The sequence below is a fragment of the Blennius ocellaris genome (assembly GCF_963422515.1).
Source record: "Blennius ocellaris genome assembly, chromosome: 16".
Taxonomy (NCBI): Eukaryota; Metazoa; Chordata; class Actinopteri; order Blenniiformes; family Blenniidae; genus Blennius; species Blennius ocellaris.
The window spans coordinates 12,115,170-12,137,312 of NC_137665.1; the positions used below are offsets into that span (position 1 = coordinate 12,115,170).

The following is a 22,143-nucleotide window of genomic DNA, read 5'->3' on the forward strand; positions in this document are numbered from 1 at the left end:
CTTGCTCAAAACTTGAAACAATGAAACTTTATATTTTTTCTTTGCCATACAAAACTAATTATATCTTTAAACCTATCCATGGATAATATGAATGAAAGACAGATATATCCTTTTTTCCCCCTATAATTTCCAACCATTCTAGAGGGACATTTTCTTAATACTCGATATTGGAACATTGTTCCATGATATAAAACACAGACAAACTGCTCTACTCTGTTGGGGATCCGTTTTTTTTTTTGTCCTGAAAAATAAATATGTAAGCAATAATAAAATAACACAAATCAGAAAAATGATATAAATTATTGACTTTATTGTTTCATGAAAATGCCCACAAACACAAGCTCATATTTTATAAACTCTGTTCAAAGGCTTGAACTGAAAGACGAGTCTTATTCAGCATCAGACTGCAAGAAAGAGGAAGAACTCAATTAGCAATAACAAATAAACAAAACAAACACAACAACATATATATTTTTTCATTAAAGTGTATATTCTGATTACAGTTAGTGATCACAGACTTACTTTTCCAACATCACGGCTCTTGGCTCTCAGCTTGTTGACCTGGGACTCAGCGATGTCAGCACGCTCTTGAGCTTCTTCCAGCTCATGCTGGACTTTTCTGTGCCTGGACAAGTAAGTGTTGGCCTGCTCCTCCTGTATAAGTGACAACAATGTTGGTGACCAAGCCACTGGGCAGTTTGCATAATTCGTTGCATAAAAACTAAGTGATTCATTTAAAAAAAAAAATAAAATGTCACATCAAGAACTTTACTCACAGCGTCCTCAGCCTGTCTCTTGTAGGCCTTGACTTTGAGCTGCAGTTTGTCCACCAGATCCTGAAGTCTGGTCACATTTTTCTTGTCCTCCTCAGTCTACACAGAGGAATTATTACATATTAAGTGAAAAAACAGAAATAAAATGCAACTTGTGTCATCTTTTTTGGGATAAATGTATTACCTGGTAGGTGAGCTCCTTCACTCTCCTCTCATATTTGCGAACTCCTTTAATAGCGTCAGCTCCACGTCTCTGCTCAGTATCAACTTCAGACTCCAGTTCACGAACCTGTGAAAACCAACAGATGTGAAGACTAAACAGTTTCAAAAGATTCACAACATTCATACAATAATTAGATATACGTTCGTACCCTGGACTCCAGTTTCTGGAGCTGCTTCTTGCCACCCTTCATGGCGAGGTTCTCAGCCTCATCCAGACGATGCTGCAGATCTTTGACTGTGACCTCCAGGTTCTTCTTCATCCTCTCCAGATGAGCGCTGGTGTCCTGCTCCTTCTTCAGCTCCTCAGCCATCATGGCAGCCTGAAATGTTCCAGAAGTAATTTACCATTTATTTGGATCCAAAAATCATTCCTTATAAAACAAAACAACAGTGAAAAAGTGGTAATCTCACATCAGTGATAGCCTTTTTAGCTTTCTCTTCAGCGTTTCTTGCTTCCTGAACAGCATCATCCACCTCACCCTGAACCTGGAGAAAGTCTGATTCCAGCTTCTTCTTGGTGTTGATAAGACTGGTGTTCTGGATGTAGAGGAAAAAGTATAAATACAATGCCCAATATACTATTCAAATTCATGTTACTTTACCAGACTATGTCCTAATTTTCATATCAAACCTGAGAGTGCAGCAGTCCCACACGCTCACTGGCATCAATCAACTCCTGCTCAGCCACTTTGCGTCCTCTCTCTGTCTGCTCCAGTGCAACTCTCAGCTCCTCAATCTCAGCCATCATCAGACCATTTCTGCGCTCCACCATTGCGACCTGCTCCTTCATGTCCTCTTGTCCTCTGATAGCATCATCAAGGTGCAGTTGGGCATCCTGATGTAACACGAGAAATTATTAACATTCTGCATCGCTTTTGTTTGTTATTCTAATTGAACTACTGCAGAAAACTCACCTTGAGCTGTCCCTGGACATTCCTGAGTTGTTTCTGAGCCTCAGCAGCCTGCCTGTTGGAATGGCTCAGCTGAATCTCCATCTCATTCAGGTCTCCCTCCATCTTCTTCTTGACTCTCAGGGCATCATTCCTGCTCCTGATCTCAGCATCAAGACTGCTCTGCATGGAGTCGATCACCCTCTGGCTGTTTCTCTTGATCTGCTCCATCTCCTCATCCTTCTCTGCCAGCTTCCTGTCAACCTCACCTTTCACCTGGTTGAGCTCAAGCTGAATACGGAGAATCTTGGCTTCCTCGTGTTCCAGAGTACCCTTTAGAAAATTCCGACAATGATGTTATAATCCAATTAAAAATCCGATGAAAATACTAAACAATAATCTAACAAGAACTTAATAATTTCTTTTGAGCAACAGTAATTTCTAAAATGTTAAAAGACATTACCTCAGCTTCTTCCAGTGCTGCCTGAATTTCAGACTTTTCAGTCTCCACAGTCTTCTTGGCCTTCTCCAACTCATGGATTGTCTTTCCAGTCTCACCAAGCTGTTCAGTCAAGTCGGAGATCTCCTCTATTTAATAAGACCAAAACAACAACAAGGAAAATATACAAAATGTAAACTTCTATATGAACAGCCCTGGACCTACTATTGCTTTTTATGTAAAAACCAAACAAGTTTCCATACGCTGCAGGTTCTTGTTCTCTCTCTTCAAGGTCTCCAGCTGATCCAGAGCCTCCTCATAGGAGTTCTTCATCTTGAAGAGTTCAGTGCTGAGAGAACGAGCCTCCTTTTGGGCTCCTTCCAGCTCTGCTTGTCCCTCCTCATATTTTTGTTTCCATTCGGCCAGGACCTAGATTTATTCAGATGAAGGGAATCATTTGCAACTACTACATGGAGGTATCATTATCTAGTAAAAGTCATTGGGCTTGTTTGACAATTTACCTTGTCAAAGTTCCTCTGTTTCTTGTCAAGGTTGGCAGCCAGACCATTCGCTCTCTCCACATCAATCATGAGGTCCTCCACTTCACCCTGCAGCCTCTGCTTGGTCTTCTCCAAAGAGGCACACTTGGAGTTCACGGCCTCAATGGATTCTTCTGCATCCTGCAGACGCTGGGCCAGCTTTTTCCTGTAAATTAGAGTAATCACTGGAATTAAAGCAAGAAGCTAAAGTGAAAACCATTTCAAACAAAGAAATGACCAATATTTACTTGGCCTCCTCCAGCTCCTCAGTGCGCTGGATGGCATCAGTCTCATATTTGGTTCTCCACTGAGCCACCTCACTGTTGGCCTTGGACATTCCTCTCTGCAGCTCAGCCTTGGCCTCCTGCTCCTCCTCAAACTGCTCTCTGAGCAGATCACAGTCATGACGAGATGACTGAACAGCATGAGCCAGGGCGTTCTTGGCCTGTTCAATACAAAGTCAATGTCAGAATGATATTTTTACTAACCAGAAGAGCAACTGGGGACTATAAGTACTTTTATGTACTCCTTTGTGTACTTAATGATGTAAAAGGAGAGGGAAACTTCATACCTTGACTTCCTCTTCAACGTGCCTCTTGAGCTCCTCAATCTGCTGAGTGAAGGCCTGTTTGCCTCTCGTCAGCTGAGAAACAAGAGCTTCCTTCTCCTCAATCTGGCGAGAATACTCACCTGATAGACATTTTATGAAGTTAGGATACAAGTGTTTGTATTAGTTTTAAATTAATCCTTTTTTTGATTATGTTTTTTACTAATTTACCATTTTCCGTTTGAAGTCGTGCCCTCTGAGCATTGACATCATTCAGCTGGCGGACATTCTCATCATTTTTGGATTTGAGCTCACTCAACTGGTCCTCAAGGGTTCTGCACATTTTCTCCAAGTTGCCCTACAACAGGAAAGCATGGTGTGTCTTCTAAATCTCCAAAGTTAAAGCTACTGGTATAGATTCAGTTAATTTATTTGGACACACGTGAAAACATATAAATTTTTTACCTTCGATTTGGCGACAGCCTCCATATTGCTGGAGAGGTCGTCGATCTCCATCTTGAACTCGCTCTTCTCCTTCTCCAGCTTCTGCTTGACACGCTGGAGGTTGTCGATTTGTTCTCCCAGCTCTGCAACACTGTCAGCCTGCTTCTTGCGGAGAGCTGCTGCAGTAGCTTCATGCTGCAGGGTGGATTCTTCAAGGTCACGACGCATCTTCTGGAACTCAGCCTCACGCTTCTTGTTCATCTCAATCTGAGCTGCTGTTGCTCCACCAGCTTCCTCAAGCCTCTCACTGATCTCCTCGAGCTCCCTGGAGAGATCAGCTCTCTGCTTCTCTACCTTCGCCCGAGCAGCCCTCTCAGCTTCAATCTCCTCCTCCAGCTCCTCAATACGAGCCTAGAGATGATGACAATAACACAAAGAATTCATCACCAATCCATAAGCATCTTGTAATTAGTAACAATTTATGATATATAATGTGAATATTCTTCACACCTGGAGTTCCTTGATCTTCTTCTGAAGCTGAGCACCAAGAGATTGTTCATCCTCAATCTTGCTGAGGAGTTGACTGATCTCAAAGTCCTTCCTGAATATTAGAAAATAAAACAACTTTCAATGGGTGTGGGCCAACTGGATAACTATTGCATCTTCATAGCAAAAGTAAGTCTACAGAAAGAGTTATTCCCCAGTGATTCCATTCAAGTCATCGGCTGACTCCACAGCTGTTTATTTCCCAAAATGCATGCTGTGAATTGATGAAAGCGAAACACAGATTAGCTAAAAAAAAAACTCACAAATTACAGTTACTGTACAGCTGATTGAGACTATTTGGCAGAACTACTCATTGGACTAAAAGTTATGAACTGCATTAGATTCATAAAGTGTTATGAAAATGAACAGTTATATACACAAATATTGCTGATTTTAGAGCCATATCACTGGGATTGAAAAAAAAACCCAAACAAACTGAAAAACTGAAAACATACTTCTTGATTTTCTCATCAGATTGCTGCTTGTCATTCTCCAGATCCATTACAGATTCTTGGGACAGTTTCAGATCTCCTTCAAGCTTCCTCTTGGCTCTCTCAAGGTCCATGCGGAGTTTCTTCTCTTGCTCCAGTGAACCTTCAAGCTAAAACGCACAATTTAATTTTGTTTTTTTTTGTTATACTTGAAAAGGAACAGATTAAAAAAGAATAAAAGGATAAAACACTGGTTTCTTACATCATCCACTTGCTGTTCCAGCTTTGTCTTGGCCTTGGTCAGAGTGTTGACTTTGTCTTCCTCTGCCTGGAGATCATCCAGCGTTTGCTGATGAGCCTCTTGGAGAGCTTTCTTCTCCTTGGTCAATTTAGCAATGGCCTCATCTTGAGATGCCATCTCCTCTGTTAGGTTTTTCACCTGAAATGTTATGTATAGTTGAAAGCCTTGACAGTTGTCATATTAATTATGTCGTGGTATAACAAAGCTAAACAATGCATTTCAGTATTTTTGTAAAATGCTGTCAAATTGAAGTGCACCTTGTTTTCAGTGGCATGTTTCTCTTTCTCCACTTTAGCCAAGGTCAGCTCCAAGTCATCAATGTCCTTCTTCAGCTCAGAGCACTCGTCCTCCAGCTTCCTCTTCTTGGCCGTCAGCTCAGCATTGATTTCTTCTTCATCCTCCAGTCTCTCAGAGGTCTCTTTGAGTTTGGCCTCAAGCTGGATCTTGCTCTTGATCAAACCTTCACACCTTTCCTCAGCATCAGCGACACCCTCAACTTCCTGTAGTGTATTATATTTGATATATATAGATATCTGATTCTCTGCAATCACTGATTTGATGAAATCAAAAAACCAAACTTAATGTTGTTTTCTCCTTACCGCAGCCACTTGAAGTTGCAGGTCATTTTTCTCCTGCAGTATGCCAATCATCTTCTCTTCCAGTTCCTTCTTCTTGGCCAGAGCAGTAGCAAGGTCTGATTTCATCTTATCATAGTTTTCCTTCATCTGCTGCAGCTCCTTCTCAGTCTCAGCACTCTTCAAAAGTGGCTTGATCTTAAAGTAGAGTTTCAGCCATGGCCAGTTTTTCACATTCATGAATGAACGAATGTTGTACTGGATGCTGAAGATAGATTCTCTATAACCCAAAACAAAATATGTCACTTAAGCTGCTATGAAATCCCAGATGTGTACAGGAATACTGCATGTATGCTATGACTTCCTTACCTCCTCTCCATCATCTTGACAAATTCCTTCCTCATAACATATCCTCTGCAGAGAGCCTGAGTCATGGTCACCAGTGCAGCCAGTTTCTCATCTCTCATCTCCTCAAGAGTACCCAGCAGGCCAGCTTTGAAGAACACCTATGTTGGCAAGTCAAGAGAAATATTTTTACAGTTCAAGTATGTATAACAGCCATTTTTTTCCACATTTAAGTTTTATTGATGATATACAGTACCTTAGTGTGCCCAAACTTGTACTGAGTGTGGTCCACGTCAATGGAGCCGAGCAGCTTCTCTGAAGCCTTCTTGTTGTCAATGAACTGTCCCTCAGGGATGACACTGGCATTCAGTACTTTGTATCTGTAGGAAGAAATTGTGAAAATGCCTATCCAGCTGCTCTGACACAATTTTAACTTATTTATATTGAACAGAATTTTCACCTCTGCTTGAAGTCACCATAGAGGATTCTGCTGGGGAAGCCCTTTCTGCAGATTCTGATACCCTCCAGCACACCATTACACCTCAGCTGGTGGATGACCAAGAAGTTCTCCATGAGACCTATACAATGAAAAATGTTCTTTTAATAATCTGTTCCAGCATCAGTTCCAGGGCAAAAAAAATACAAAAACAGGAAGTGTTTTACCTGGGGTCTTTGATTCATTGGGAATCAAGCAGCGCACAAAATGAGGATGAGTGCTCCTCAAGTTGGTCATCAACTTGCCCAAGTTCTCCTGTGGATCAGAATCATTGATAGTGCAATACGATTTCAAAATGTGATTCTGTATTTTATACGAAATTACATTGTACTATACATACCCTGAAAAGGGCAGAGACCGTCTGGAAGGAGCCACCCTTCTTCTTGCCACCCTTCTTGCTGGCAGCCTCTGCCAAACGTTTTCAATAATAATGCAAAATCAGGTAATTTTTCTCTGTGTGCAAGTGCTCCTTCACTGATTTTTCTCCAATATGTGTAAACAGACGGCATAATTCAACTGATCCTTACCCTCAGCTCCTGCGTGGGCTACATACAGGTAGCACAGCAGTTTGTTGGAAGACTTCTGATACAGCTGAACAACTGAGTCATTCAGGGGGTCCTTGTTCTTGTCCAGCCAGCCAGTGATATTGTAGTCCACAGTACCAGCATAGTGAACCAGAGCAAAGTGAGCCTCAGCCTTGCCCTTTCCAGGCTTTGGCTTCTCAAAGGCCTTTGTCTTTCCAAGGTGCTGATCATGCAGCTTGTTCTTGAAGGTAGTGTCAGAGGCCTTGGGGAACATGCACTCCTCTTCAAGGATGGAGAAGATGCCCATTGGCTGAGGAGATTTTAGATTCATTGGTTAAAATCATCACTGACCAGAAGTAACTGTAACCTGTGAGCAATTACACTTTGTGAATACATACCTTCTCAATAAGCTCAATGCAGGCAGCCAAGTCCATACCGAAGTCAATGAATTCCCATTCAATGCCTTCCTTCTTGTACTCCTCTTGCTCCAGGACAAACATGTGGTGGTTGAAGAACTGTTGCAGTTTCTCATTGGTGAAGTTGATGCAGAGTTGCTCCAAGCTGTTGTACTGAAGTCACAGAAAAGTGTTTAATTTTGTTGGTAAAATGAGTGTTCAACCAAAATGCCGAGCAAATAATCAATAAGGTCTCACATCAAAGATCTCAAATCCAGCAATATCCAACACTCCAATGAACTGACTTCTGGCCTGCTTTGTGTCCAACATCTCATTGATGCGAACGACCATCCACAAGAACATTTTCTCATAGACAGACTTGCACAGAGCTGAGACAGAATTGTTGACCTGGAAAAAAAATACCATAGCATTACACTTACTCAAGTGTGTGCAAAAATGTACATTAATCTAATTGTATATATATATATATGTTATCCAAAGCTTTTGTTCATTACCTGTGGGACGGTCTGACCTTTGGTCACCATCTCATTTCCGACCTTGACTCTGGGGTAGCACAGAGCTTTCAGCATATCAGCAGAGTTCAGGCCCAAGAGGTAAGCGATTTTATCAGCCACTGAAGGAGAAACAGACCATATCAAATCAAACTTTATTTGCATAGCACTTTTTATACAATCTGTAGCACAATGTGCTTTACATGATTTAAAAGGCATTAAAAAAACCCACAAAGAAACCTTAAGCAGTTAAGAGTGATATCACAGCACTTATTCATTGACTATCTTTAAGAATTATGCTGTGGATCTTAAAACATACATTTCAGACTTACCCTCATTGCCATCAGGCTCAGCCTGCTCCTCACGCTGCTTCTGCTTGAATTTCATGTTTCCATGATGCATCACAGCACCAGTCAGCTTGTAGATTCCACCTTTTTCCTCAGCAGTGAAGCCCAAGATGTCAATGGCAGTCTGTTTTGTACATAAAAATATATTTTTAACATGATATATTTAACCTAGGTTTGGCATTTTTGGCATTTTAAAAATATGAATTGAATATTTACATCAGTTGCTATGAACTCCTCCACGTCATCAATGCTTTTGACAGTGACTTCACCCTGACTGATCATATGGTAGTCATAGGGGTTGGTGGTGATCAGGAGAGCCTCTGAAAGGAGTAAAAGAACAAATTCTTGAAAATGAAACATTATGTTCAAGACAGAGCAAGAGCAAGAGCAAGAGCAAGAGAGAGAGAGAGAGAGAGAGAGAGAGAGAGAGAGAGAGAGAAAGAGAGAGAGATGTGCATACCTAGGAGCTCGGGCTTGTGGCCAGTCATTAGCTGATAGAAGATATGGTAGCTTCTCTCAGCAGACAGCTGGAAGGTGACACGGGACTTCTCCAGCAGATCTGCATGTGATTGATTGTGGGTTATTACACGTATGACAACAACCAGGGACGGCAAAAGTCTCTAAATGTTTTACAGATTACCATCTTATTCAATACTAAATTACAGGAATGGTGACCAAATAAAAAATATACAATAGATAATAAGAAGATCACTTACATGTTTCAATATCAGCAGAGGCCAGTTTGCCAGTGGCTCCAAAGTGAATTCTGATGAATTTACCCTGAACATAAGTTACATTTCAGTTAGTGAGATACTTATTTAGCAACTCCAGAGCAGTGTGAAGACTCATCTCTTATACATGCTTGGACTTACAAAACGAGAGGAGTTGTCGTTCCTCACAGTCTTGGCATTACCGTAGGCCTCCAGCAGAGGGTTGGCTGCAATGATTTGATCCTCCAGTGAACCCTGTATATAAATAATCATGATTTTTGTTACTATCCATTATCCTGTACAAAGGTAATTTGCATTGCTTTCTCTCACACAGACATAAAGAGAATGTTACCTGAATCTTTCCAGCTGTTGGGGCCTCAGCCTTCTTCGCTCCAGCCACTGCAATTGTTGCGAAGTACTGGATGACACGCTTGGTGTTGACAGTCTTTCCAGCACCAGATTCTCCGCTGGGGTAGAAGAAAGATAACTTGAGTCTATGTTTCTGTTTCATGCCAACATATTTTCCATAAACAAGTTAATGTAATTTTTCACAGCACTCACGTGATGAGGATAGACTGATTCTCACGATCTGAAATTTCAAAAAAATACATGTTGAAGATCCACTAAGTGTCAAACGTCCTTCATGCTTTCACCTTTTCAGGGTTTGTTTGTGTTTTTGTGTGTGTGTGCATGTCTTGAGTCACAACTATTCACATTTATTTATCCTTAAATCATGATAGAAACATCTTACCAGTGAGCATGAACTGATAGGCATTATCAGAGATGGAGAAGATGTGGGGTGGAGCCTCAATCCTCTTCTTGCCTCTGTATCCATTGACAACCTGAGCATCGTACACTGGGAGCCACTTGTAGGGGTTCACCACGACGCAGAAGAGACCGGAGTAGGTCTGCAGAAAAAAAGAGGTAAATGCTTAATGTCACACATATCCACATTTTGGCATGTTTACATTTCGCTTTGCAGTAGACCTGGAGTGAATTTGTTCAATTTGATATGATAGTCACTAAAAACAAACTCACATAGATCATCCATGATGCAAAACGCTCTTTGAGGTTATACAACACACAGGGTTCATTGAGGTGGGTCATCATGGCCATGTCCTCAATCTTGTCGAACTTTGGAGGGTTCATGGGATGGATGTCATCCTCTTTCACGGTGAGACTCTACAAAGGAACCAGTTCAAAAAGTTGAGTTGAACAGGGAAATATGTGACAATACTTTTTAGAATACTCAGACATGTATAGAATGTGTGGCATTGTGTTTCATCATCATTTACAAGAATGATAAATCAGTCATTCACTAACTTTGCCTGTCGTGGTCTCGACAGTGGCTTTGCCACCCTCTTTCTTGACGAGTTTCCCCTTAAGGTACATCTCTTGAGGCTCAGCCACAAAGTAGGCAGTTTTTGCATCAAATGGAGTGTTCTGGGCCTCAATTCTTTCCCTCTCAGGCTTGCGGAGGTAAATGGACGCAGGCCCATACGCCTCCATCTCTGCGTCGGTGCTCATTTTGGCACTGTTGTGATCGCTAAGGGAAAAAAGTTCAAATTATTATTAATTGTTGTATAATTTGAATATGCAGCATTGAAATCATTTGTGAATATGTTAAGGTGGATGGGTCATTGCTGCCACATCTTACCCCGATGTATCCCAACTGAGTGTCCCAGATCGGTGGTGGCTGAAGGTGCTTTTTCAAAAGATTCAGATTATTAGTGAAGTGGACACAAACTTTTAATGAAATAATTTAATTGATCAAAGCCTCTCTCCCAGTCATCAAAAATAATTCAAGACTTTAAAAGAAAATTATTCAGAAATAAATTGTTATATTGGAAGCCTCTCTGGGTAATAATATGATCCAAACACACAAACATAACAACAAAGGCCTATATTTGAAATTAATAATGTTAAGTAAAAGGAAATCAAGTTGGGAAAAAAAACACATGGAGCACTAACCTGTGTGGGATGCCTCTCAGCTGTGTGGGGGAGACTGAAGCTGCTGCTTATATAGAGGTTGGAACTGCCGGCTCAGCAGCACTCCACCACTCGATTTGGTCAAGTATCCCTGACATCTTAAGACCCAACTTGGCACTTAACACATTTGCTCAGCTTTGAGCAAATGTGCAAGATTACGTGATGGAGAGTCGACAAACTAAAAATCTCAAAACACTATTAACCTTTTTTTTTTTTTTTATTAAACTCTGCAAGGTTCAGAATCTTAGCAATTTCAAGTAATATATATATATATATATATATATATATATATATATATATATATATATATATATATATATATATATATATATATATATAAAACAATACAGAAATATTGTATGTCTTCATTTCATGCAATATTGTGCATTTGGTATAGCTTATATTTTAAATGATTAAAAAAAAGATACTTTTGAACTCACTGCGAAACTCGTCATTAAATAATCTTTTAAGAGTGTCCTGTTTTACTTTTTAATACATCAACCCTTTGCCCTTTGTAAAAAACACTCAAATGTCATTGGTATTGAGTGTCAACACTTGTACATATTTAAAATCTTTGGAGTCCACTAAAACTGAGTACGGTAGCCATTTTATCAGTATTTTCATTACTAGTGTAATAATAATAATAAATAATTCCTTCCACAGATGGTTTCATATCAGTGCCATCCCACAACATGTTTTATAGAGCCCCTTTGGACTAAGCTTCATTTTGTCTCATTAAACCTGAGCGTAATGTTAATGTTTAAAGTATGTCCCAAAATAGATGCTATATAAATGCTTAATAGATGCGAAGGAATAATTTGCCCCGATATATAATTCACAGAAATATATTTGGAATTGTTCTTATACGATAGAGAGTTTTTAATTTTGTAAGAACAACTTGCCTGTACTTATCCATGCAATTACACAAGCTGTGAGCCAGGAATGGAAATTAATATTGGAGAAGCCCCCAAGTGCCGCTGGTATATGGTTGCAGAACGCTGGCACCTCTTGTATTCCTCTAATAAAACTGTATGTAAGGCCCTTTCCATAAAGTTCAAGTGGTATTATACCTTGCCTTAAAAGGACAAGAACATTTGCCAAGAAGGCTGAGATAAGACCTATAATAAGGCCCACTCGGATATCAAAGATCTTTATCCCTGTGCCACATTTAATTCTAAGGATGTTGTTGCTGTTATGGAAACCCAGTGTCCTTGAAAAACTATGCGTCTCTGGTTTTGAAACATTGCTGGCATAGGCCCCAAAATAAAGTGACCTACATGATCCGAAAAACAGCTGACAAGAGCTCTAATGCTTCTCAAGAGAATAAACAATTACCTCAACAATAATAGATTCATTGTCGCTGTAGCTTTGTATCCAGCTGTATTATTTTACAGCAAGCTTTCTGGCTATCTGAGGCATCAGATAATGGCCGTATTATTTACTGTACACCTCAAAGTTCTTGGCGGGCAAAACACTTGCCAATGTTCTTTGTAAGCATTTGGTACGTTTCACAAAGTGTTATTGGACGTATTTTTAATGCTGGTATGTAAATTAGATGAATTATGATCCACCCTTGCACATTGTTGAGAGGAACACTGTGCTGAAAGACAGCTTCATCGAGGCCTTTCCTAAAGGACTCAATGACATAATACATTTTGCAGTTTAATTGGTGTGTTCGAGGTTTTACAAGCAAGCATCATTTAAAATGGTGACGAATCAAATGAAAAAACAAAAATCTGCATATGTGTTTTACATTCATATGGGATTATTAAAAAAAATGAATAGAAGGTGGCAATCTGCCATTCCTGTTTTGCATTTACAGTTTGCTGGTTAGTTTTGTGTGTAAATGTTGCAGCCATACTACAATTCACTTGTGCTTTTGAAGGAGTAGCATACAGTTGTGCAATGGACTATTAGATGAGTGTATACTTAAAAGCAATTCTACTTGCCTGATAAATCTTTCAGTCCTGAGGCAAAAGTATTATATTCAGTATTGCAAAAACTCTCGAAAATAGCTGTGTTTTATTGCTTTTCCTGGCAAGTTCAGTTATTACATTTTCTGAATTAAATAGTGTTTAACTAAAGACGATCAAACCAGTAGAAATCTGTCCTTTACTGAATGTATTCAGATAAACTCAAACCCCCTAGCAAGAGATGTAACATTGTCTTTATTTCTGCTTTTTCTCTTTATTTCATCCTTGTACCGCAGTCACTCAAACAGCAGGCCAGACATTTTGATAGAGGGTTTGGATAAAGGTTTCATGGGCACCAACACACATTGGGTTAAAAGGGAATGAGGCAGCAGATAAGGCAGCAATGGAGGCAACAGACAACAGGGCAATTGATATGGCAGTCGACACTAGTAAATCGGAAATCAAACAAAGATTGAGGATTAAGTGGCAAAAGCAATGGGAGGAAGAGAAGCCATGGCAGTGATATTACACAATACAAAGGAAAGTGGGGGAAATGTGAAGCACAGGACGGAACAAAAGAGAAGAAACAATTATATCAAGACTCCGGTTCGGACACACTGCACTGAACTATACCCTAACCAGAAAAAGGAAACATAACACTGGAGAATGTGAGCAGTGTGGGCAACTGGAAACAGTGGGAAAAATGTTATCCATGACATTTTATTGTCAGGGACACGAAACAGCAAGACACAGGTGGATTAGGAAGTTGCGAAATAAGAAGGAACCTCTTGATATCACAAGTATACTACAGCAGCATTTAGGGAGTGAGAGATATCAGTTTATGTTTGAGTTTTTTTGTTTGTTTAAGGGGGAGGGTTAAGTCATTTTGATCCACACTCATTTTGATCTACACAGAAGAAGAAGAAGAAGAAGAAGAAGAAGAAGAAGAAGAAGAAGAAGAAGAAGAAGAAGAAGAAGAAGAAAAAGAAGAAAAAGAAGAAAAAGAAGAAAAAGAAGAAGAAGAAGAAGAAGAAGAAGAAGAAGCATTATTGGAAAAGAAGGGGAGAACGAAAAAGTATGTAATGTTAGGAAGGCATTGTTCAACTTTCTGAGAGAGACACATTTAATAGGCAGACTATAAAGGTGGGCATGTGACGCTACAGTACACACGCATGTACAGTCGGTGGCGGTATGCAATGAAAGGTGTTTGCAACCCGCCGATAAATAAAAGAAGAAGAAGAAGAAGGCGTCTCGCGCTTGCGTTTATGTGACGCAACCCCGTAAACCCGGAAGTCTGACTGCACGCGTTGGCTCCGCGGCGAATAGCTAACTTGCTAATATTAGCATCGCTGATTTTGGACAATCTTTAGACAAAAGATGATTTCGTCAAATAAAAAAGCGGATGTTATGTTTGTGAGTTGCCCCATTCAATACATTGTTGGCATTATGTGTTTGTAGCTAATATGTGTTTTTAACTTTTCTTTATAGTGGCTTGAGCTTGGCTGTGCTAAGTTGAGTTAAGTTTTGGATGCTAAGCTAAAAGGGCTCCAAAACTATATGTAGTACAAACCTAAAATTATTGTGCACTTGAAATAATTACTGTCTATATTCTGTTTGCACTAATTTTAGACGTTTAAAACTCATGCTATACATCCGTTCGCTTTTCTTTTCGGCTTCAACGTTAGCTTGAGACGTCGTAACCCGATTCCTTTGCTGTGTTTGTGATTGTTGTATTAGGAAGAAGATGATCTGCCTTATGAAGAGGAAATCATCAGGAATCCATACTCGGTCAAGTGCTGGATGCGATACATTGAATTCAAACAGAATGGACTCAAGTCAACTCTCAACATGATTTATGAGCGGGCTCTGAAAGAACTGCCTGGCAGGTAAAAGAGGGAAACATTGCAAATACCGCTAAAACTTTTCTGTATTCCGATTTAAAGTACCCTTTTATCCACAATTTAAATCATTACAAGCGTACAACATCAACCTTACATATTTTGTCATGGCTGTGGCTGTTGTGTAGCACAGCTTTTGTCTATAAGTGAAAAGCACCGTTGATGAATTCAGTGTGGACCTAATTATATCTCCATGACATATGGTGTACTGTATTGTGTTGTCTCACTAATAATGGTTCTCCTTGTTTGTTTGGTTTTACAGCTACAAGCTCTGGTACAATTATCTTAGAGAGAGACGGAAACAAGTTAAAGGCAAATGTATCTCTGAACCAGTCTACGAAGACATCAATAACTGCCACGAAAGAGCACTCGTGTTCATGCATAAGGTAATTCTTATTTGCAAAGCTTCTTACCTGATTTTTTTAAATTTATGTATTTAATTCAGAGGGATACTGGTCAATGTTAAACTTAAAGCTAACCTCCCATCTTACTTTCCACTAGATGCCGAGAATATGGGTTGATTACTGCCAATTCCTCGTGTCTCAATGCAAGATCACAAGAAGTCGGCGAACATTTGACCGAGCACTCAGAGCTCTGCCGGTAACTCAGCACCCACGGGTCTGGCCACTGTATCTCCGCTTCGTCCGTAACCTTCCCCTGCCTGAAACAGCCATCCGAGTGTACCGCAGGTACCTAAAGGTAAGAACTATATGAACAATATAAAAAATTTGAATTTAAAATGGAGTCTATATTGAGTTAACTTTCAGTTATTGAGTTATGTTACCCTGTGTTGTAGTGACTGAATTTCAAGTCAACAGCTTGATGAAGTTCTTTTTAATTGTCTCTGTGTTTCAACTATTACCCCAAAAGCTGCAATTTAATCTAGAGCTCTAATATTGAACTGAAATTCAGAGGTTATTTACACATTTTAACTGTCTTTCCCAAACCACAACAATTGATGACATAAAACCAATAATTGAAACACAAGGTCATCAACATGTTGGCTGTTAGACTGTAGACAGTGTATGGTTATCTTATGGAATAATATGTTTGGGTTTTTTTCTTTGTCTTGTAGCTTTCTCCAGAGAATGCAGAGGAGTACATTGACTACTTGCGATCTGTCGGGCGCTTGGATGAAGCAGCCGTGCGACTCGCCGCTGTTGTCAACGATGAAAGCTTTGTTTCCAAAGAGGGCAAGTCAAACTATCAAGTAAGATATTCTCATTCCAAGTAATTTGCATTGTATTTGTCTCTGGGCAAGAGCTTGGAAATGTTTTAATATTTTTTTTCTTAATCCATTTCTTGTACAGCTGTGGCATGAGCTATGCGACCTAATCTCCCAAAATCCAGACAAAGTGACATCTCTGAATGTAGGGGCTATCATCCGAGGAGGCCTCACTCGCTTTACCGACCAACTTGGAAAACTTTGGTGCTCTTTATCGGATTACTACATCAGGAGTGGGCACTTTGAAAAAGTATGTTTCCTCCGAGTATGGTACATGTTTGTGCATAAAATATAATACAGATTGAAAGATTATATTCAAACAAGGGAGAAGAGTCAATGACAAACGTTGCCTTTTTTTTTTTTTTAATTTCTTTTTTTGTATTTTGTTTTTTCTTCCTCAGGCACGTGACGTGTATGAAGAGGCCATCCTTACGGTGGTAACCGTAAGGGATTTCACACAAGTGTTTGATAGTTATGCCCAGTTTGAGGAGAGCATGATCGCTGCCAAGATGGAAACCACAGCTGAGATGGGGCAGGATGAAGAAGGTGTGTAGATTATTCCAGAATATTAGGGATGTGAGGTTCACCACTCTCATTTTTCACTTCATTGCTTTTCTATCTCTCTGTACCCAGATGACGTGGACCTGGAACTGAGACTAGCTCGATTTGAGCAGCTGATAGCTCGGCGCCCTCTCCTGTTGAACAGTGTACTGCTCCGGCAAAATCCACACAATGTCCATGAGTGGCACAAGCGGGTTAAACTGTACGAGGGAAATCCCCGGCAGGTGAGTTTCAGATCATTTCCTGCACGCAGTTTGGATAGGGACACAACACAAGTATGTATAAAATTCTACAAGAACTCAATTACCTTTGATTGAACATGAACAAACCAATGTGCTTTATCTTTCATGCAGATCATCAACACATACACTGAGGCAGTACAGACTGTGGATCCGATGAAAGCCACGGGGAAGCCTCACTCGCTCTGGGTGTCCTTTGCTAAATTCTATGAAGAGAACGAGCAGCTCGAGGATGTAAGTCCCTGAATTCTTTCCACCTAAGTTTCCAGAATCTCAGGCCTTACTTGTTCACTTTTATATTTAATATCTACTGTAACTTAGGCCCGGACCATCTTTGAGAAGGCCACAAAGGTGAACTACAAGCAAGTGGATGACCTTGCAACAGTGTGGTGTGAATATGGCGAGATGGAGCTTCGCCATGAGAATTATGAACAGGCACTGCGCATACTGAGGGTAACGTATTTGTCATTTCAGTTTACCCTAGAGTTATAGGAACATCTAGTGGCAGGATTGAGTGAAGACAAAGGAACTGGGGTCATTTATATTCTTTCTGTTGTCTGTGCATACTCTCATTTGTCCAGGAGGAAATATGATGCAAATATCAGCGTAGAGATTACATTTCATCATAGATATTTGCAACTTAATTATGACAGTGGTAATGAAAAAAGAAAAAAAGTCCTGTTGCATCTTTTTGGCTATATGAAACTTTCTATTCATCTGTTGTGAATATGATGATAAACCACATTTCTTTGGGTGATTGAATATAGAAAGCGACAGCCATCCCATCGAAGAAAGCCGAGTACTTCGACGCATCCGAGCCGGTCCAGAACAGAGTCTACAAGTCCTTGAAGGTCTGGTCGATGCTGGCTGACTTAGAGGAAAGTCTTGGCACTTTCCAGGTACGTTTACTTCATGTCAGATTTGTCCTATTCCATTAGCCAAAGAAAAATGGTGTACAAAATCATAAAGCAAATGAAACGATTTGTCTGACAATAAATTTTTTCCCTCCTCAGTCAACAAAAGCTGTGTATGATCGCATTATTGATCTCCGAATAGCCACACCACAGATTGTCATCAATTATGCCATGTTCCTCGGAGAGCACAACTACTTTGAAGAAAGCTTTAAAGTAAAGACACCACTCATATTCCGACTGACAATTCAATTTTTCGATTCTATACATTCTTGTCCATTGCAGATTGCTTTTGACTGATTATTCGATGTCTTTGCTTCAGGCATATGAGCGTGGCATCGCTCTGTTCAAGTGGCCAAACGTTTATGACATTTGGAACACTTACCTCACCAAATTCATTGATCGTTATGGGGGGAAGAAGCTGGAGCGAGCCAGAGATCTGTTTGAACAAGCCTTGGATGGCTGCCCTGCCAAGTTTGCAAAGAGTAAGTAACTGTTTAATATACGTTGACTCCTTGTCGTGTACTGGGTGGCAGTTTAATATTTGTTTATTCATGGAGTGATTGGAGCGTTTCTTATCTCTCCCTAGCCATTTATTTGTTGTATGCCAAATTGGAGGAAGAGTACGGTTTGGCGCGGCATGCCATGGCCGTCTATGAACGAGCAACACAGGCAGTGGAAACTGAGGAGAGACATCACATGTTCAATATCTACATCAAGAGAGCAGCGGAAATCTATGGCGTTACATACACCCGGGCAATCTACCAGAAGGCTATCGAGGTAAAAAAAAATAAAAAAAAATGAAACATGACAGGATTTGGCAAGACATGGTGAAAGATTTCATTTTGATTTCTGTAAGGCCCTTGCCTTCAAATAAAATGAGTCCAGTTTGCATACTTGATTACTAGTTACCTAAAGTGACTATATACTGTAGTTGTACTTGAACGTAGAACCTATTCACTGTGAATAATATGGCAGCGACCAATTGTGACCTTTGAATTGTCTAAAATCTGAGCCATGCTGCCTCGACTTGTCCAGGTCCTTCCTGATGAACATTCAAGGGACATGTGTCTGCGATTTGCTGACATGGAGAGCAAACTGGGTGAGATTGATCGGGCCAGAGCAATCTACTCCTACTGCTCCCAGATCTGTGACCCCAGGGTGAGACAAACGACATTCTCCTCTACTTTTTACTGCACAGATTGTCACATTTCTATAAAAAGCTGCCGGCAAATTTCAGGTTGATGCATTGTTGCATGTGGATCTTTTAGGTGACTGCTACTTTCTGGCAAACCTGGAAGGAATTTGAAATACGCCATGGAAACGAGGACACCATTAGAGAGATGCTGAGAATCAAACGCAGTGTTCAGGCTACTTACAATACCCAAGTCAACTTCATGTCCTCTCAGATGATGAAGGCAATAACAAGCTCTACGGGCACTGGTGAGAAAATCTAGAGCAACTGAAAGTGTAAAGTGTCTTTGTTTTGGAGGAATGCCTTGAGCTGTCTGCTTTTCAAGATGTTTGACATTATAAACATATGGCAGCTACATCTTTCACTCAGGATCTTCTCAACACTCTCTCAATGTAATGCAATTTGCTGTTCAGTTTTACACATTCTCTTTGTTTTTTTGTGTGTGTGTTTAGTGTCTGATCTTGCTCCAGGCCAAATGGGAATAGATGATATGAAGATGTTGGAGCAGAAAGCACAGCAGCTTGCTGCAGAAGCTGAGCAGGACAAACCTAAACCCAAAGAGAAGATCCTCTTTGTCAGGTTTGTTGTTTGTATTTTTTTTTTCTCCAAAACTGTATGTTAAAAAACGCTTATTTTGCTGGACTTGTCTGCATCTTTCATCCCTCTGTCTTCTATCCCACTTTTCTCCTGTTCAGTGTAAATGCAGTGTTGGCGCTACCCTGCACATAATGTGTCTTTCACTCAAGTATAATTGAGACCCTGGGTCTGTTTTCTCTCTCTACGTGTGCAGGAGTGATACTTCCCGCACTGAGTTGGCTGAGCTCGCCAAACAAGCTAATCCTGATGAAATTAACATTGATGACGAGGATGAAGACGATGACCAAGGGCCAGATGGTGAGTGACAACAAAAAAGAAAAGAACAAAGGATGTTTGAACATTTGTACCAGTAGGTAATGCATGTAAAACTGAATTCTTCTTGTTTTTATGTTTACAGAGGTGCAACTTGAACAGAAGACCATTCCCACTGCTGTCTTCGGAGGACTAAAAGATGATTAAAAGACAACTCAATCTCTCTCATCGTTTAATTTTTTTTTTTTTATGCCAAGATATTTACGTCTTTTTTTGTGATTATTTAGTAGAGTGGTTGTTCAGTTTGTGAAATGTACTACAGTTTTTTTGTTTTTTGTTTTTAGTATCTTGACAGCTGAGGGGTACTTAGTGTCAATGTTTGTGTTCTCTGCTCTTTTCACATTCGTGTCACTTTTGATGCAAAGACTTGTTTTGGCCACATGGTGTCACTCCATGATGCTGAAGACGTTGCTCCTGAGCAGTTATGGCTTATAAATGCTTCTATCTAGCTACCTGTGAACTGTCAAGAAAAAAAATGTGGTTTAAATTTGTAAAGTCATGAATTAGGGGAAAAAAAGCTCTTAAATACTTTGGAATTACAAATTCAGTTCAGCCCTGAAAGGTAGGGGAGGAGTCTTCATTTGAAAGTGGAGCTTAGTATTCAAGCCTTGCATTGTTACCTTGAGGATCACAAGTAGGTGGGTGTCTTACAGAGCTCAAGGCAACTTTTATAGCATGTACAAATGTCAAATTCCTCTTCTAGTTTCACATGTGCAAGTACGATTGTAAAAACTTAATGACAGAAGGGATATAAAACATTTTGATACCATATCACAAAGAGCAGTCCTTTTTGCCCAACCTGTAGTTGGAGGTAGTTTAAAACTCAAATGTCGACTTTCTGCCTGCAATGTGGTGAATCTTTCATTAAAATGTGATTTATTACTATTACTAATAAATGCAATGGTGTTTTGTTTTCACTTTAAAGTGGATTTTTTTTTTTTTTTTTAAACGTATAGAGTTTCAAAGCTGTTGCATATTCTTCAATTATTTGCATGATGTGGGTGAGGTAAACCTGCATAAATGTTTGATGGAAAAATATGCTTTAAATTGTTGCCACTCCTTCGTTACAAGCATGTTTGGCATTCAAATAAGAATAGAAGTAACTTGGATTTTAGTTTCTCTCATAATTAGATCAAAATGGCTGGAAAGTAATCCTCTTACAAAGTTACTGCAGTGGGGCACTTGGAACAACTTGGGACTGAACATCATGTGATGAGGCACCCCGGAGATTTTTCTTTTCCAATGCTCTTATTGCTACGAGAAAAAAACAACCTCAAAGACTGAAAGTAAAAAAAAAAAAAAAACAATTCAGGAGCTCTGACCTCGAGTGTAACTTGTTTTCTCATTTAAATATTTTTTCACAGAATACTCATATCTTTCTTATGGCTGCAGCTTACTTTGAAGTCAGCAAAGCACAGTATATAAAATGACCTTTACTTACTAAATACTAAATGTCTAGCATGCTGCTGATCTTTAACAGACAAAACCCCAACAGTTTGACATGAAACGGGTTTGATTTACATTGCAACCTCACAATCTATCACAGCCACACTTGAAGGTTTCACTAATGAATGGTATCTGTGTGTCATGGTTAATTTATTTTCTAAAAAAAATACACCTTAACCATACTGTGACAATTCTTAAACAATCTAGAAATGTGTGTTAAACTGTCAATATGGGTTCAAAAAGTAATTGTATAAAGATCAGTAGTCGGGGTCACTAAAAGAAAGACAGTTTACCCACCTTGATTTTGTTTTGTGTGCATAGGCATATGTAAAAAAAAAAAACATAAAACAATGGCCAATTACAGGCTATCTGGAAAAACTGGCAAGGTCATCATTGGTACTCAAACTACTTCTTTTCTTTTAACTACTATTTTGATACCTTCACAGTTAGCCTTGTTGTATTGAGAGAAAAAAATCCCATTCCACTAGTACTGTTCTCCAAGGAGCTCATCAAAAATAAATTTACTGCTATAACCTTGCAAACTGTCTATAAGGAGTAAAAATCTCAAGTGAAAACGCAATCTAAAACCCTTGAACATTGAATTTTACAACGTTGTTAAATCAACGAGTATTTCAACCTCGTTGAATGTTTGAAATCCCTGTAATTTTACTGTTAACAAAACATCGGTACACCATTGACGCTCCTTTCTAAAGGGATTTGTGTGAAATGCTCAATGCTTCGTCTTGTCAGTCTCTGCTGAGCTCCGGCGGCCCTCCAGGCGTTTACCTGTGCCAGCAGATGCACCTGTAGCAGGAGCCGCG

The 22,143-nt window shown here is 39.8% G+C and overlaps 2 protein-coding genes across 2 annotated transcripts; one reads left to right on the top strand and one right to left on the bottom strand.

The window, feature by feature from the left end:
- Positions 1–288: 288 nt before the first annotated feature.
- LOC308141020 (myosin heavy chain, fast skeletal muscle) lies at positions 289–11,097 on the bottom strand. The gene is made up of 41 exons (XM_080511022.1): positions 11,008–11,097; positions 10,694–10,741; positions 10,360–10,582; positions 10,075–10,218; positions 9,788–9,944; positions 9,598–9,625; positions 9,389–9,503; positions 9,199–9,291; positions 9,043–9,106; positions 8,787–8,885; positions 8,543–8,646; positions 8,312–8,450; positions 7,983–8,101; positions 7,726–7,875; positions 7,471–7,641; positions 7,076–7,382; positions 6,889–6,956; positions 6,716–6,803; positions 6,513–6,630; positions 6,309–6,432; positions 6,077–6,213; positions 5,732–5,987; positions 5,390–5,632; positions 5,094–5,270; positions 4,856–5,001; positions 4,365–4,455; positions 3,876–4,265; positions 3,642–3,768; positions 3,435–3,553; positions 3,112–3,308; positions 2,846–3,029; positions 2,588–2,753; positions 2,349–2,473; positions 1,910–2,218; positions 1,627–1,830; positions 1,407–1,532; positions 1,145–1,315; positions 958–1,062; positions 777–872; positions 523–654; positions 289–404 (listed from the first exon to the last, which is right to left on the bottom strand). The coding sequence occupies exons 3-41, from the start codon at positions 10,561–10,563 to the stop codon at positions 390–392; spliced, it is 5,808 nt and encodes a 1,935-aa protein (XP_080367148.1). The 5' UTR covers positions 10,564–10,582; positions 10,694–10,741; positions 11,008–11,097; the 3' UTR covers positions 289–389.
- Positions 11,098–14,227: 3,130 nt separating this feature from the next.
- Positions 14,228–20,759, top strand: xab2 (XPA binding protein 2). The gene is made up of 19 exons (XM_080511419.1): positions 14,228–14,351; positions 14,676–14,824; positions 15,099–15,222; positions 15,338–15,535; positions 15,912–16,046; positions 16,147–16,311; positions 16,463–16,607; positions 16,695–16,846; positions 16,976–17,095; positions 17,183–17,314; positions 17,629–17,760; positions 17,875–17,988; positions 18,095–18,257; positions 18,362–18,552; positions 18,811–18,933; positions 19,044–19,215; positions 19,420–19,546; positions 19,758–19,861; positions 19,962–20,759. Exons 1-19 carry the CDS (start codon positions 14,316–14,318, stop codon positions 20,021–20,023), a joined length of 2,544 nt encoding a protein of 847 aa, XP_080367545.1. The 5' UTR covers positions 14,228–14,315; the 3' UTR covers positions 20,024–20,759.
- The last annotated feature ends 1,384 nt before the right edge of the window (positions 20,760–22,143 follow it).